The sequence below is a fragment of the Ailuropoda melanoleuca genome, chromosome 2, assembly GCF_002007445.2.
Source record: "Ailuropoda melanoleuca isolate Jingjing chromosome 2, ASM200744v2, whole genome shotgun sequence".
Taxonomy (NCBI): Eukaryota; Metazoa; Chordata; class Mammalia; order Carnivora; family Ursidae; genus Ailuropoda; species Ailuropoda melanoleuca.
In genome coordinates, this window is record NC_048219.1 from 98,312,361 (window position 1) to 98,329,650 (window position 17,290).

Genomic DNA, 17,290 nt, shown 5'->3' on the forward strand with positions numbered 1-17,290 from the left:
ATAACACTCTAAAAAGTAATGGCATCTATTTAATACTACCGTCTGTAGGAGGAGGCTTGTGTTGTTTCCATCTTCCAGCAGTGATTTCTGGGCTTCTGAATGCTGACCAACACTGCTTCTGCTGCATAGTTAGTTGTGAGAGATGTATCCCAGGACATACCACCTGGTTAGCTAGCTTGGTCCTTGTTCCCAGGTCCCTGCCTGGTCTTGTGTCTAGGTGAGCTGCCCTAGATCACAGGTGAGGAGTGAGGCCTCTTCTAGCTGGAAACTGGTTCTTGACTCTTGAGAATCTAATAACGTCTGCGGCTTCTCTTCCCAAAAAAATGTAAAAAACGCAGAGTAGTTTAGTGTAGATTTTAGGGGGTTTATGGACACTGTTGAAGCCTCTCAGTTGACCGTATCTGGAGCTTCATAGGGTAAATTAGTGGCCAGCTTGGACAGCAGCCTCCTGACCACATTCCTGGAGTTCGTTGTCTGATTCTAGCCCAGTGAAAGAGCCCTTCATTCTAAGCTTGGAGCCCAGCTTACATTTGCTGCCCACCATTTCCTTCCTTTCCTGGCATGTGTCATAGGTCCTGCCATGTTCCCATGGGTGGGGATGCCTGCTACGCATGAGGCGGCCCTGTCTGTCTTATTAACAGCTCTTTGGAAGTCATGAAGGAGGAAAGGGGAATTATTCACCTTTATATGTAAAGCCAGGAAGGAAGGAATTGGCACCTTCCACTGAAAAAGCTTAATCTCTAACGGTGTGGCTGCCTTGTATGTCGCTCAGGAGTGCGGTCTACCCTTTACCCCCAGTTCAGCTGCTGCTTCTAGAGATGAGAGTGTGAGGTCAGCAGGGGAGAGGGATGTTGGTGAACTTCAGAACCTGGCAGACTGCAGCTGAAGCATTACCTCTTCCCGCTGACTAATGTCCGACCTGCTAGGAACAACAGTACCCTGGGGCCGAGCTGTTCCGTGGGCTCAGTCATTGGGTAAATGGTACCCGTTATTAGATTTTGTTGCTGCTGCTGCTATTATTGTCACTCTTGTTTTAGATTTTCCAAGAGAAATTCAGAGTGTGTTAGGCTGAGTTCCTTTGATGAAGTGACACAGATCTTTGTTGCAGAATGTTTAGTGTATCAGTCAGCTCGGGCCACCATAACAAAATACCATACACTGAGTGGCTTAAACAACAGAAGTTGATTTTCTCACAGTTCTGGTGCTGGAAGTCTGAGATGAGGGTGCCAGCGTGGTGAGGTTCTGATGAGGGTCGCATTCAGGTGGCTGCCTTCTCACTGTGTCTTCACATGACAGAGAGAGACAGAGAAAGCATGGTCTCTGGGGTTTCTTCTTAGAGGGGCACCAGCCCCATCATTAGAGCCCCATTTTCATGACCTCATGTGAACCTAATTACCTTCAGGCCCCATCTCCAAATACTGTCCTGTTGGGCGGTCAGGCTTCAACATACGGATTTTGGGGCAAGACCGTTCAGTCCACAGGATTTAACAGTTCTGGCTTCTGGTGCTAAACAACTGGTAACCTGCATTCACTGGGACACTAGAAATGTCACCCCCTTCGCTGCTTTCTGAGTCACACGCTCGGGTTGCTGTTCTTATATAAGTTAGGGTGTGCATCAGTCAAAACCATGTGTCTTAATGCCGAAAGAAGTAATAGGGACGTCCAGTCCCTCTGCCTTCGAAAGGTAAAGAGAACCAAAGAGGGCAGTGTAACCCAGGCAGTGCGTTTTCTCTGCCGTACTCGGTGTGCCTAGCTCTGCTTGGTAGAACTTGTAAGAAATGAACTGCACAGTCTCCCTGCCTTTGAGGAGTTTATCATTTAGATGGGGAGATTAAAAACAATAATGCAAAGCAATGTAAGAGTGAGTTATAGCACCTGTATTGGGGATTTAGAAATTCAGGGAGCAGTGATTAAAACCAGCTAATATATTCCTACGGTGCTTCATAGGCAAGTTGAAAACTGAGTTGAATGATGAGTAGGAGTAGGTAAAGAAAAGAAACAAGTTCTAACCTGATGTGTTTAAATAATGATGTGTTAAACAATGCCAGTATTGATACCGGTTCTTTGTACCTTAGTCTGAAAAGTGGAAGGTAAAACCTAACTTACAGGTCATACTTTTGATGAAAGATTGTTCTAACACACATTTAAGACCAGAATTAGCACCAAAGATGGCTTTATTCACTAAGAGATAGATAAATATAAACAAATGCACACATATTTTTTTAAAAAGAGAAAGAGACAAGAAAAATCAGCCCAGGAAATGACATGAGGAACAGGGAAGAAGTAGAATAAACATGAGCTTGGTTGGGGCTGGGGTGGGGAGAGTGATGGAGAGGAGACGGTGTGGGTGTGGGTTGGTGTCCTTCCTTGAAGGAAGCGTGCTTCACAGCCAGCACACGATGCATGTGCGCACACACGCTGTTGCCAGCCCCGGGACTGGGTTGAATAGCTCTCCTGTGTGCTTCTAAGAAGAGCCCCCTTGTGTTCCTGGCACATGGGAACTGTTCCTTGTCTGTCTTGCTTGCTGGTTTATGTCTTGGTTACCATTGGTATCTGTAGCATCTAGGGTAGGGTTAGGGTTTATTAAAGATTTATTGAGTAATTAATTATATGGATTATGAGGTTTTGAATTGGGAGGATCATGGGAACGAAAGTCTGGTCATTAGAGAAAAATTACCCTCTGATTTGTTTCCTTGAATGAGTTCCTAAGACTATTAAGGTTTACTCCCCCAAAGATAAACACCCTGGACTTCTGAAAAGTTATAAAGAGGTAGAACCCAAAGTGGTGATGTAATCCAAAGGAGATGATACCAGAATTGTTTTTGTGCACAAATCACATATACAAAAGTGAAAGGGCTAGACAGGAAAGGATGTTGAAAGATTAAAGAGAAAAATAGAGGCGTAGTCAGAGAAACATCTATTTTAAGCACTACCTAGGACCTTCTTAGGAAAATTTGGAAAGCACTTTGTTTTTCAGGACATTTTTTTCAACTTTTTTTGCACAAGGCATTCTGTGAAATGAGTGCAAAGACCAGTTTCCTGATTCTGTAATAATGTCCATCCTGTATTAATGTATTATTTGAGGTGGCATAGAAACAAATGACGGCGATAGGCCCTTTCAGTAATGTTGCCGTGAAGCTCCAGTTTCTGATTTGAGGGGAGCTTTCATGTCCTGTCTGTTAAATGTCTGTATGATTTTTCTTCCTGATCACCATAGATGCTTAATTACTTTTACTTGCTTGGGTTTCCAGTCAATGCTGATTCCAACTTTATACTGCACTTTTTGAATCCTATTAATTAGAAGAAATTCACCAGTTCTAAAAAGTAGTGTGGGAAGAAAAAAAAGCTTTTATTTTCACTAACATAAAAATGACTGAAACATATGTTTTCTTTACAATTTTTAGGCGCTGTTTTGAATTTTTAGATTTACTTTTACAAGAGTGGCAGACACATTCACTGGAACGGTAAGCATTTGATTTGCAGGGTTTTTTCCCTCTGAATTGAACCTTGAGATTTAATGCCTCGACAGGTTGATCCAACCTGCTTTTTATAAGAATCAAAGGAATCTCTAAGCATTTGTTTGCACAACTTTATCTGTTATTTCTCCTGATGTGAGGGTCATAATATTGGCAGAAACTTTTAGTGAACTTCACTGACTGCAGTTTTGGTGTGCATAGAGATGTGGACACATTGTACACCATGCCAACTGCAAAGCCACGATTAACCTTTTCTTTAAATTATTTTTTAATTCCAGTATAGGTAACATACCATGTTATATTAGTTTCAGGTGTACAACGTAGTGATCCAGTAATTCTCTACATTAGTCAGTGCTCATCATAAGTGAATTCTTAATCCCATCACCTATTTCACCCATCCCCCCACCCACCTTCCCTCTAGTAACCATCAGTTTGTTCTCTCTAATTAAGAGTCTGTTTTTTAGTTTGCCGCCTTGTTTTGTGTCTTAAATTCCACATACAAGTGAAATCATATGGTATTTGTCTTTCTCTGACTGACTTATTTCACTTAGCATTATACTCTCTAGATCCATCCATGTTGTTGCAAATGGCAAGATTTCATTTGTTTCTATGGCTGATTAATATTCCATTGTGTAGATACACCACATCTTCTTTATCCATTCATCTGTCAATGGACATTGAATTGCTTCCATAATTTGGCTATTCTAAACAATGCAGCAGTAAATATGGGGGTGCATATATCTTTTTGAATTAGTGTTTTTATAACTTTTGGGTAAATACCCGTAGGAATTATTGGATCATATGGTATTTCTGTATTTAACTTTTTGAGGAATCTTCATACTGTTTTCCACGGTGGCTGAACCAGTTTGCATTCCCACCAGCAGTGCATGAATGTTCCTGTTTCTCCACATCCTCGCCAACACCTGTTGTTTCTTGTGTTTTTGATTTTAGCTATTCTGACAGGTGTGAAGTGGTATCTCATTGTGGTTTTGATTTTCATTTCCTTGTTGATGAGTGATGTTGGGCTTCTTTTCATGTGTCTGTTGGCCATCTGGATGTCTTTGTTGGAGAAATGTCTGATCACATCTTCTGTCCGTTTTTTAATTGGATTATTCTTTTTTTGGTGGGTGTATCAGTTCTTTATACTGAATACTAAGCTTTTATTGAATATGTCATTTGCAAATATCATCTCCCATTTAGTAGATTGTCTTTTAGTTTTGTTGACAGTTTCCTTTATGTGCAGAAGCTTTTTATTTTGATATAGTCCCAATAGTTGATTTTTTGTTTTTGTTCCCCTTGCCTCAAGAGACATCTAGAAATGTGTCGTTACAGCCAATGTCAGAGTGGTTATTGCCTGTGCTCTCTTCTAGAATTTTTATGGTTTCAAGTCTCCTATGTAGGTCTTTAATCCATTTTTTTCTCTTTTTTTAGAGAGGGAGAGAGAGAGGGAGAGAGAGGAGAGAAGGAGGGGGAGAGGGAGAGAGAGAATCTTAAGCAGGCTCTATGCCCTGCACGAAGCCTGATGTGGGGCTCTGTCTCACAACCCTGAGATCATGACCCAAGCTGAAATCAAGAGTCGAGTGCTTGACTGACTAAGTCACCCAGGTGCTCCAGTTCTTAATCCGTTTTGAATTTATTTTTGTGTATGATGTGAGGAAGTGGTCCAGTTTCATTCTTTTGCATGTAGCTGACCAGTTTTCCCAGCACCATTTGTTGAAGAGACTGTCTTTTTCCTTTGCATATTCTTGCCTCCTTTGTTGAAGATTAATTGACCATATGATCATGGAATTATTTCTGGGCTCTCTATTGTGTTGCATTGATCTGTGTGATTATTTTTGTGCCAGTACCATACCGTTTTGAATATTAGAACTTTATAGTATATCTTGAAATCTGGAACTGTGATACCTCTATAGTTTTGTTGTCCTTTTTCAAGATTACTTTGCCTATATGGGGACTTTTGTGGTTCCATACAAATTTTAGGATTATTTGTTCTAGTTCTGTGAAAAATGCTGTGTTGGTATTTTGATAGGGATTGCGTTAAAGCTGGAGATTGCTTTGGATAGTGTAGACATTTTAGCAGTATTTGTTCTTGGGGCACCTGGGGGCTCAGTGTCTGCCTTTTGCTCAGGTTGTGATCTCAGGGTCCTGGGTCCTGCTTCAGTGGGAAGTCTGTTTCTTCTTCTGCCTCTGCTCTTCACCCCGCTCATTTGCTCTCTCTCTCTCTCTCAAATAAATGAGTAAAATCTTAAAACAAAACAAAACAAAACACCACAATATTTGTTCTTGCAATCCATGGGCATGGAATACCTTTTCATTCATTTGTGTCATTTTCTATTTCTTTCATCAGTGTTTAATAGTTTTCAGAGTATAGGTCTCTTTCACTTCCTTAGTTAAGTTTATTCCTAAATATTTTATTCTTTTTGGTGCAATTGTAAATGGGATTATTTTCTTAATTTCTCTTCTTGCTGCTTCAGTATTAGTGTGTAGGAATGTGATAGATTTCTATATATTAATTTATATCCTGTGACCTTACCGAATTCATTTATTAGTTCTAGTAGGTTTTGGTGGAGTCTTAAAGGGTTTTCTGTATTTAGTATCATGTCATCTGGAAGTAGTGAAAGTTTTACTTCTTCCTTACCCATTTGGATGCCTTCTATTCCTTTTTCTTGTCTGATTGCTGTGACTAGGACTTCCAGTACTGTGTTGCATAAAAGTGGTGAGAGTAGGCATCTTTGTCTTATTCCTGATCTTAGGGAAAAGCTCTCAGTTTTTCACCATTGAGGATGATGCTAGCTGTGGATTTTTCATGTATATATAAGGCCTTTATTATGTTGAGGTATGTTCCCCCTAAACCTATCTTGTTGAGGGTTGGTTTTTTTTTTTAAGATTTTATTTATTTATTTGACAGAGAGAGATGGCCAGCGACAGAGGAAACACAAGCAGGGGGAGTGGGAGAGGAGGAAGCAGGCTTCTAGCAGAGGAGCCTGATGTGGGGCTCGATCCCAGAACGCTGGGATCATGCCCTGAGCCGAAGGCAGACGCTTGATGACTGCGCCACCCAGGCGCCCCTTTTTGAGGGTTTTTATCATGACTAGATGTTGTACTTTGTCAGCTCCTTTTTTCTGCCTCTATTGAAATGACCGTATGGTTTTTATTCTTTCTCTTGTTAATGTGATGTATCATATTGATTTGTGAATATTGAACCACCCTTACATCCTAGGAATTCTATTTGATGGTGGTGAATGATGTTTTTAATGTATTGTTGATTTAGTTTGCTAATATTTTGTTGAGAATTTTTGCATATGTGTCATCAAAGTGTAGGCCTGTAGTTCTCTTTTGTGGTAGTCTTTAAAAAAAAAAAAAAGATTTTATTTATTTTGAGAGAGAGTGCGTGAACTGGGGGAGGAGCAGAGGGAGAGAGAGAATCTCAAGCTGACTCCATGCTGAGCATGGAGCTGGATGCTGGGCTCCGTGAGATCATGACCTGAACAGAAATGAAGAGTCGGATGCTTAACTGACAGCACCACCCAGGCACCCCTCTTTTTTTGTAGTCCTTTTCTGATTTTGATATAGGGGTAATGCTGGCCTCATAGAATGAGTTTTGGAAGCTTTCTTTCCTCCTCTTTTTTTGGAATAGTTTGAGAAAAATAGTTAACTCTTCTTTATATAGTCAGTAGAATTTGCCTGTTGGAGCGCCTGGGTAGCTTGAGTCGTTAAGCAGCTGCCTTCAGCTCGGGTCATGATCCCAGAGTCCTGGGATCAAGCCCTGCATCAGGCTCCCTACTCAGCAGGAAGCTTGCTTCTCCCTCTCCCACTCCCCTGCTTGTGTTCCCTTTCTCGCTGCCTCTCTGTCAAATGAATAAATAAAATCTTAAAAAAAAAAAATGAAAAAAAGAATTCACCCATGAAGCCACCTGACCCTGGACTTTTGTTTGTTGGGAGTTTTTGGATTACCGATTCAATTTCATTGCTGGTAATCAGTCTTTTCAGATTTTCTATTTCTTCCTGCTTCAATTTTAGGGAGTTACAGGTTTCTAGGAATTTATCTGTTTCTTCTAGATTGTCCGGTTTGTTGGCATATAATTTTTCATAATAGTCTCATAATCCTTTGTATTTCTGTGGTGTCGATTGTTATTATTCTTTTGTTTCTGATTTTGTTTGAGTCGTCTTCCGTTTTCTTCTGATAAGTCAAGCTAAATGTTGATGAGTTTTGTTGATCTTTTCAAAGAACTAACTCCTAGTTTCATTGATCTGTTTTTTTCATTTCTATCTTATTTCTGTTCTAAACTTTATTATTTCTTCCTTCGACTACGACTAGTTTTGGATTTTGTTTTTCTTACTCCAGCTCCTTTAGGTGTAGGTTAGGTTGTTTGTTTTTGTTTTTTCTTGCTTCTTGAGGTAGACCTGTATCCTACAAACTTCCCTCTTAGAGCAGCTTTTACTGCATCCCAAAGATTCTGGACTGTTGTGGTTTCATTTTCATTTGTCTCCGTGTATTTTTTATTTATTTATTTATTTTTAAAGATTTTATTTATTTATTTGACAGAGATAGAGACAGCCAGCGAGAGAGGGAACACAGGCAGGGGGAGTGGGAGAGGAAGAAGCAGGCTCCCAGCGGAAGAGCCTGAAGTGGGGCTTGATCCCAGAACTCTGGGATCACGCCCTGAGCCGAAGGCAGATGCTTAACGACTGAGCCACCCAGGCGCCCCTATTTTTTGATTTCTTCTTTGATTTTGTGGTTGACCCATTTATTGTGTAGGAGTATGTTTTATAACTTCCATTTATTTGTGGTTGATTTCTGGTTTCACAATGTTATGGTGGGAAAAGATGCATAGTCAAAGTATGAGTTTGATCTTTTTCAATTCATTGAGACTTGTTTTGTGGCCTAATATGTGACATATTCTGGAGAATGTTCCGTGTGCACTTGAAAAGAATGTGTATTCTGCTGTTTTAGGATGGAATGTTCTGAATATATCTGTTAGATCCATCTGGTCCAATGTGTCAGTAAAAGCCACCGTTTCCTTGTTGGTTTTCTCTTTGGATGATCTAGCCATTGATGTAAATGGGTTGTTAAAGTCCCTTATTATTGTATTACTATTGATTACTTCCCTTTATGTTTCTTATTAGCTGCTTTTTGTATTGGGGTGCTCCCATGTTGGGTGCATAAACATTTATAATTGTTTTATCTTCTTGCTGGATTGGTCCCTTTATGATTGTATACTGCTTTCTTTTTTGTGGAAAGATGTTTTATTTAGAGAGAGTGCGAGAGGGGGGAGTACAGAGAGAAAGGGAGAGAGAATCTCAAGCAGGCTCCATACTCAGCACAGTGCCTGACATGGGGCTCTCTCCCACAACCCTGAGGTCATGACCTGAGCTGAAACCAAGAATCAAATGCTTAACTGACTGAGCCACCCACGTGCCCCAGATTGTGTATAGTCTATTTTGTCTGTTATAAGTGTTGCTGTTCTGGCCTTCTCTTCACTTCCATTTGCATAATAGATGCTTTTCTATCCCTTCACTGTCAGTATGCTTGTGTCTTTAGATTTGAAATGAGTCTTTTGTAGGCAGCATATAAATTGGTCTTGTTTTTTTTTTTTAGATTTATTTATTTGACAGAGATAGAGACAGCCAGCGAGAGAGGAAACACAAGCAGGGGGAGTGGGAGAGGAAGAAGCAGGCTCATAGCGGAGGAGCCTGATGTGGGGCTCGATCCCATAATGCCGGGATCACGCCCTGAGCCGAAGGCAGACGCTTAAACACTGTGCCACCCAGGTGCCCCGGGTCTTGCTTTTTTATCCATTTTGTCACCCTGTGTCTTTGGTTTGGAGGGTTTAATCCATTTACATTCAAAGTGGTTATTGATAGGTAGGTACTTATTGCCATTTTGTTACTTGTTTTACAATTGTTTATGTAGTTCTTCTCTGTTCCTTTCCATTCCTGCTCTCTTCTCTCATGGTTTGCTAACTTACTTTAGTGATATACTTGGCTTCCTTTCCCATTTTTTATATATGTATTACTGGTTTTTAATTTATGGTTACCATTAGGTTTGTATATAACATTTTATGCATATAGCAGTCTAAAGTTGATGGTTGCTTAAGTTTGAACCCATTTTTTATTCCTCCCTTTCCACAATTTGGGTATATGGTTCGTAACTTTATATCCTTTTATTTTGTGAATCCCTTGACTGATTTTTGTAGATCTACTTAATTTTACCGCTTTTGTGCTTCCTACTTTTCTTACTCCTGCTCGTGGTCTTTCCTTTCCACTCACTGAGCCCACTTTAACATTTCTTGTAGGGCTGATTTAGCAGTTATGAATTTCTTTAACTTTCATCTGTCTGGAAAACTCTTTATCCAGTAAGGCTATCATTCAGAGGAGGAGAGAGAGCATATTCTTGGCTGAAGCCCCCCCCCCCCCCCCCCCCCCAGCACTTTGAATACATCATGACACTCCCTTCTGGCCCTTAAAGTTTCTTCTGAAAAATCAGCTAATAGCCTTAAGGAGTTTCCCTTGTATGTAACTGTTTCCTTTTTTCTTGCTGCTTTTAAAATTCTCTCTTTATCACTGTGTTTTGCTATTTTAATTACTGTGTCTTGGTGTGGCCCTTCTTGTGTTGTTTTTGTTGGGGGCTCTCAGTGCCTCCTGGATCTGGATTTCTGTTTTCTTCTCCAGGTTTGGGAAGTTTTCAGCCTACTAGTTCTTCACATAAATTTTCTGCCCTCCCCTTTCTCCCCTGGGACTCCCTATAACGCAAATGTTACTATGCTTGGTGGTGTCACTGAGTTCCCTAAGTCTGTTTTCGTCTGTTATTATTTTTTTTCTCTCTCCCGTTCAGCTTGATTGCTTCCCATTAGTCTGTCCTCCAGTTGCTGATCCATTCTTCTGCTTCCTCCAGTCTACTGTTTATTCCATCTATTATATTTTTAATTTCTGTTATTGAGTTCATCTCTGATTGGTTCTTTTTTATGTTTTCTTTCTCTCCGTTAAGGTTCTCACTGGGGTCCTCCACTCCTTTTTCCAAGTCCAGTGGGTATCTTTGTGATCATTACTTTAAATTCTCTATCAGGCATGTTACTTATCTCCATTTTGCTTAGGTCTCTTGCTCTGATTTTGTCCTCTTCTTACACTGGGGAAATATTCCTCTTTCTTCTCATTTTGTCGAACTCTGTGTCTATTTCTGTGTGTTAGGAAAGTCAGCTGTCTCCTGCCTTATGAAGAAGAGGTCCTGTAGTGCCCTGCAGGGCAGTGTCCCCCGTTCACCCAACTGGCACTTCAGAGATGTCTCCATGTGTGTTGCATGCACCCTGCTGTTGTGGCTGAGCCGCTGTTTCTTTCAATCCAGTCACCTGCAGTGGCTCTGCCTGTTGTGGGCAGCACTGGATCCCTGTGTTGTTAGTGGGCCCGTCTGGGGCTGGCCTGGGCTTGAGTCACACGCACATGGACATTTGCCGGAGGTGCGGTAGTGCCAGACTGCTGGACGCTTTCCTTGTGTTGTCCCCTGAGAAGCTTTTGTTGGTGGGTGGTGCCTACAGTTAGAGCATCTGTGTGACTCCAGCCCACTGCTGGGGCCACAGTCTTGACTGGCGTGTGCGGTTATCTTCCCCTCTGCTCAGGGCAGGAGTCACTTTGCAGAAGTGCCAATCCATCCCTGTCGGGGCTGCTTGTACCCTGCCAAGCTTGTGGCGCTGCTTTGGATGGGCTCCGGCCAAGGATATCTCAGAGTGGGGGAGGACCCCAGGAGAACGCTGCCACAGGGCAGGCAGTGTTAGCAAGTTTTGCATAGGTCTGCTTTGGGGGGGGACCTGGAACCAAGGCCTGACTGGAAGGGGTGTGTCCGCAGAAGGCAGGCATACTGTTAGCAAGCCAGGTGGAAAGTGTTGGCGCTGAGCTCGTTCCTGCAGGTGGGCATGTGTCTGGGCTGGGGGTGGGGCAGAGAAATGGTGCTTACCAGTTCCTTTGTTCCTGGTGAAGTCTCACCAGGATCCCTGCCCCTCTGGCTCACGCTCTGACGTTAGTAAAGAAATCTCCCTTGGCTATACCCCAGGTGTTTTTCAAAGTGCTGCTTCTATTGCTATATCTCTAAGGGGCTGTTTTTTGTTCTCTTTAAGGGGGGGAGGGACTCAGTTTCCTATTTCCCTCCTACTGATTTTTAAAGTTCCAGCTGTTAAGCCCCTCTGATTGTAAGAACTCACAAAACCCTCTGGTTTTATGCGGGTTTGGTCCTCTCCCCTCTGTGTGTCCCCAGTGTCTCCCCTCTTGCAGAAAGCTTGTGGGCTCGTTTAGCTCCCGACCACATCTCTGCCCTCCCGGCTGCCTTCAGTGTGACCTCTTCTCTACACTTAGCTGTGCAGAGTCTGCTCTGCTAATCTTCAGGTGTTTTCTGGGTTATTTACACTGATGCGGGTGATACCTAGTTGTATCTGTGGGAGGAGGTGAGTGTAGGGTCCTCCCACTCTGCTGTCTTCCCCCAGAAGTCAGCCACTATTAACTACTTACTGACTCTGAGCCTGGCACCTGACATTCCTGTCACTTCCAACCAGGAAAATGTTCCAGGCGGCTCTTGGCAGGCCACCTGTAACTCTCAGATCCTTAAAGCGGTTTGGCTCATCTCACAGTTCTCTTTTTGATCCCCTTGTATCAGAAAGTCAGCAGTTTTCTCTTTATTCAGGTTAGTGTTGGTACGTTTCACATCGTCATGATAAAAGATAGGATTGTGGCAGAATTCTTGCAGGAGAATGTCTATTAATTTCAAGATTCATTCTTTGCCAGTTTTAGTTCCTTTGAATTTGAGGAGCCTGTTATTCTTTTTGAGTTAAATTTGGAGAGACAGATGATGATGTCGAGCCACCTAGTTTTTAGTGTTACATATTGCGAGGAACTTTATAGCATACTAATCATTTTATTAGCAGCATCTTAATGAAATACTTCTGGGAGTCCCCATTCCATACTGCAGGAGGCAGAGAAGAAGCAAAGCCATGCCTCTTGGGGGTAAAATATCATCTGCAGATACCTCAAAGTTAGAAGATAGTCATGCATTCTTTCATCTCTTGGATATTGTGTTCTCTTTACTTGGTGATAGTTTTGGAATTTAGAGGGGGAGAACGGAAGTGGGATTTAATGTGAGGACATGTGAGTAGAACAGTCATGTGTGAAGAACTCAGACATAGCCATGTGTATTTATTCATTCCCTTCCTTGCTCAACATCTGGCACTTAGTGGGTACTCGATAAACAGTTAATGAAAGAATGAGGCAAAGAGTGAAGGGGCTGTAAAATTGGTAACTGCTGTTTGTTCTGTGAGACTAACTCATTGCAGCCTTCTTTCTTTTCTTAAAAATCTGTTGAACATTCAAAGAGACACTTTAATCATTTCCTCTCAGCAAGGGCAGAACATAAACTAAAGAGAACACCTATTTATAAAGTTGTGACATGATTTTATAAATTTGTTCATGTTGCATAGTGGAACTTGAAAAAAACATTGTGTTTAATTACAGAAATGTGATGCAGGTAGCCTCTTCAGTATTCTGATGATTATTACCCCATAATTTCCATAGAAACTACTGCTGGCCATGGAAAGGTAGAGCCTTGTAGCCTTGTTCGTTGGGTTCCTAAAAGGTTGAGCTAAATAAGTATGAAGTAAGAATAATCAGCCATTATTTTTAAAAACTTGGGGTACTTAGGTGGGGGTGGCTGGTGGAGGGTGGGGGGAGGGGCCTGGGACAGAGGTAGAAGTTAGGAGAGTGGCGGGCAGGGGAGCTCTGATTTCTCAGCTGCATGTTGGTTGACTCACTGGGCACAAAAGCTCTAGGTTCCATGTGCCATTGTGAAGTCCTCACACCTGTTTTCATCTGAGTAAAACCACGTGTTAATGATCGTTACTGCTTTCTCTTCTGAATGTCTAGACATATATCAGTATTAGCCGAAACAATAAAGAAGGGAATACATGATGCGGATTCCGAAGCAAGGATAGAAGCCAGAAAGTAAGTGTTGTACACCACTTTTTTTAATTCCCTGTTTTTAAATTTTGGGTGTGTTGTTTATATTGCCTTATTAAAAACTCATTAAGTTACATGAACATGTTTCGTTACTTATGACTTTGAAATACGACCTTAAAAGGCCATGTCACAATATTTCTTTAATTTTTTGTTTAGAAGGTTGCCCAGACCTGACAGACTGATAGTATTTGATATGAGCAGGACTGAGGTACACAACAGCATGCTCATTTTTAAATTTATGACAAATGATTACATGAATCAGAAAAGCACTTGTATGCACACTCAGTGTATTTTATTACTCATTAGGCTCTGTTAAGAGCCAGGTCATCATCCAAAGGGAACTTTTCCTTTCCTGTGAAAAATCACAGTCCCAGAGATCCTTCCCTGGGATGATATCTTTGCAAACTTCAGGTGGCTGCTGGGGAAGGAGTGAACGTGGTAAGGGGCAGGTGGGTTGAGGTGATGCTGGGGATTACCACAGTGGTGACTTGCAGTGGCCATCCCACGTGCCAGGCACTTTTGCCTTCAGGGCGGGTCATGCTCCAGTCGTGTGGCCGTGACCATGCATTCTGTGCCTCCCCGGGAATAATTTTGTCATCGTGACTGTAAACGCCAGGAGTCAGATGCTGAGACTTAGGCTGTCTTGGGCCGTGTGTAGATGAGTGCTGTGAATGTTGCACCTGGGGTGGCGGTTTTGTGATTTCGTAGTGACCAGGTAGCCCCTCTTCTCACTCACCTGGAATCTTACCGTCTGGCTTAGCTGCACTGATATCTCCTGACCAAGTCCCTGTTGCTCTTAGACTGCTCTCGCCGTTAAGTTCTATTCCCCCGGTTCCTGAGGTTTTCGGAGGACCTCATCGCCACACTGAAGTGTGGTTATCACAGTCCCAGCTCGGGGAGTTCCTACCAAAATAAGTGGCGTGTTAATAGTTGCTCACAGCTCAGGAACAGAGTCGTTAGTGATGTACTTGTGCTGTTTTTATCCTTGTGTGCATTCTCTCCCCCCCCCCATTTTTTTCTGGTTCTTTAGTCATGCTACAATACAGATTTCAAGTAGCTCGAACATCTTTGCACCTCTCTCTTGTGCGTGTTATCTGAGGCGACTGTAAATACTTCTGATTGATGAGTGTCAAATCGCTTTTATAAAAGCTGCCACCGACGAGCCCCCTCCGTGTTCTGAATCTAGTTCTAGACGTTTTAGCTCCATCGTCCCGAAGACTCCCCAGTCTCACCAGTTAGGCCCTTTAGTTTGCATTTTATAAGTGAGAGTGAGATGCAGAGAAGTCTGGGAACTGGCCCAGTGATGGAAGAGCCAGTAAGTTGTGTGGTCGGGATCCACCCCAGGCCTCCTTTGTCCTCCCTCTCTTCCTCACCGGGTGCTGCTGCTCTTAGTGGCCGTGAACCGCGGATCATAGTCCTTGACTGTGTTGCGTGCGGGGCCCCCGAGCTCCGTGGGAGCCCCGTGCGATCCTGACCGTTCGGCAAGCTGTGTGTCTCCCCTAGGTGCTACTGGGGTTTTCACAGTCACTTCAGCAGAGAAGCAGAGCACTTGTACCACACCCTCGAGTCCTCCTACCAGAAGGCCCTGCAGTCCCACCTGAAGAACTCCGACAGCATTGTGTCTCTGCCGCAGTCCGACCGCTCGTCCTCGAGCTCTCAGGAGAGTCTGAAGTAAGCACTTCAGCCGTGCTTTTCATTCGTGGGAGATTGTATGTTGAAAAATTTGCTATGTGACCCGAATTCCGGCTGTGTTTTTTTTTTACGTGTATGTGCCTGTTCTAGTCCCCCCTTACTTGAGATGGGTTCTGCTCCTAGGTAAAGTACTGTGGGGAATGGGTAAGGAAAAGGTGGCCTCGGTCTCTGCGTAAGTAGTGTTTAGTTACATTTATATGGCAGCCCTAGAAAACAGTTTTGGAGTGAAATAAGTGAATTATTCCCAGGGTCTTATGAGAAAATATGAGTGTTAATTCGGAGACAAGTCTGGAAACGGGGAGGGTGTTAGAAATCAGGGAGTTAAATGTATTATCGTCCTCACTCTGGATTTCTAACTTCTCTCTCAAGTTATGACTTCTCTCTGTATGTTTGGAAGAGGGTCCAAAATGGAATGCTAAAGCTTTGTCTGAAATCAGTGATTTGTAAGATTGTGGTCCCAGTTACCTGAGAAATTCGGAAAACTCTGAAATAATTCCTTCGTTATCCTAGTTTCCTGTTGTGGACTGTACTGGGGTGAACACAGATGAAGCGCACGTTTGATAACCAAGAACACATGTCCTTTTATTTTCAGCCGGCCGCTCTCTGCCAAAAGAAGTCCTACTGGAAGCACCACCTCTAGAGGTGAGACTGGCGGCCGTGGTGAAGGCCGTCTCGGGGAGGCCTCGGTTTCTGTGCTGCTCCCAGAGGCTGCTCCGCTGCTGGAAGCCAGCCACCTGCTTTCAGGTGCCCCTCAGGTTTGCAGAGCGCGCTGCTCTCAGTGCTCCGGCTCTGCCCAGCGGCTGAGGGCGGGGAGGAACACACGCACAAGTGGAGCCCTGCGACCTTTCCCCTCAAATAGTGCCGCTCTCTTGCTCCGGTCACTGGACAGGAGAGTGAGGACAGCTGGTGGTGCTTTGAGCAGCAACAGCGGTGTGGTAGCTGGTAGAGGTGGGAGAGTAGAATGTTCGCCGAGAGCAGGAGGGCACCGGAGTCAGGGTGCCTACTTAGGCCACATGGTGCAGAAACTGGCCAGATGTGCACGCTTTTTCATTATCTCACTTCTCCCATTAACCAGAAAGAGGGGCCGTTTCTTGGGGATTTATAGTCTTTGATTACAAGAAAACAAATGGAACGGGTGTGTATGGTTGTGGTTACTTAATTTCCTTCAGTGTTGGCTGAACTGTCTTCAGTGACCAGGGGAAACAGTGCCTCATTGCTCATGCATTCCAGCCTTTGTTAAAACTTGCTAAGAAGGGGCGTCTGGATGGCTCTGGGTGGCTCAGTCGGTTAAGTGTCCTGATTCTTTTTTTTTTTTTTAAAGATTTTATTTATTCGACAGAGATAGAGACAGCCAGCAAGAGAGGGAACACAAGCAGGGGGATTGGGAGAGGAAGAAGCAGGCTCATAGTGGAGGAGCCTGATGTGGGGCCCGATTCCAGAATGCTGGGATCATGCCCTGAGCCAAAGGCAGACGTTTAACCGCTGTGCCACCCAGGCGCCCCAGTGTACTTATTCTTGATCTCAACTCAGGTCTTGATCTGTGGGGTGTGAGTTCAAGCCCCACGTTGGGCTCCATGCTGGGCGTGGAGCCTACTTTAAAAAAAAAAAAGAAAGAAAGAAAGTTTGATAAGAAAAGCAAAATAAGTTTTAACAGTGTATGTTTACAATTCTAGTGTAGTGTAGTGATGTTTCCTTCTTTACCACTCAAGCTTCTACAGTTAGTACCAAATCCGTGTCAACGACTGGGTCCCTCCAGCGATCTCGAAGCGATATTGACGTGAACGCAGCAGCCAGTGCCAAGTCCAAGGTGTCCTCGGCCTCGGGTGCTACGCCTTTCAGCTCTGCAGCAGCCTTGCCTCCCGGGTCATACGCTTCCTTAGGTAACCACATCCCCACCTCCTTTTCCCCCAGTTCTGCTGTTCGGGATTACAGTTAGCCCTGTTCAAATTTATTTAGCAAATTATAAAACACAATCATTGAGGAGATTCTCACTGTTACAGGGCTGATATTTAAGTATAAGTAGCTCTGTGAGCTCACTGCTGGTTCCCAGCCACCCTTTGTTGGGTGTTCCCTTTCTCTGGAGCATCATCCCTTTTAGTGACGAGTAAGTACCTGGGTGCTCGCACGGT

At 43.3% G+C, this 17,290-nt stretch overlaps 1 protein-coding gene across 17 annotated transcripts in view; it reads left to right on the forward strand.

Annotated features, from left to right (window-relative positions):
• The window catches only part of CLASP1 (cytoplasmic linker associated protein 1), a 264,159-nt gene that overhangs the window by 149,958 nt on the left and 96,911 nt on the right, over positions 1 to 17,290 (forward strand). For all 17 annotated transcript variants that reach the window (XM_019802321.2, XM_034654388.1, XM_034654392.1 and 14 more), the window contains exons 15-19: positions 3,405 to 3,464; positions 13,377 to 13,454; positions 14,973 to 15,140; positions 15,754 to 15,803; positions 16,871 to 17,041. In XM_019802321.2, the coding sequence (XP_019657880.1) occupies positions 3,405 to 3,464; positions 13,377 to 13,454; positions 14,973 to 15,140; positions 15,754 to 15,803; positions 16,871 to 17,041 (527 nt within the window). The remainder of the gene's footprint in view (positions 1 to 3,404; positions 3,465 to 13,376; positions 13,455 to 14,972; positions 15,141 to 15,753; positions 15,804 to 16,870; positions 17,042 to 17,290) is intronic.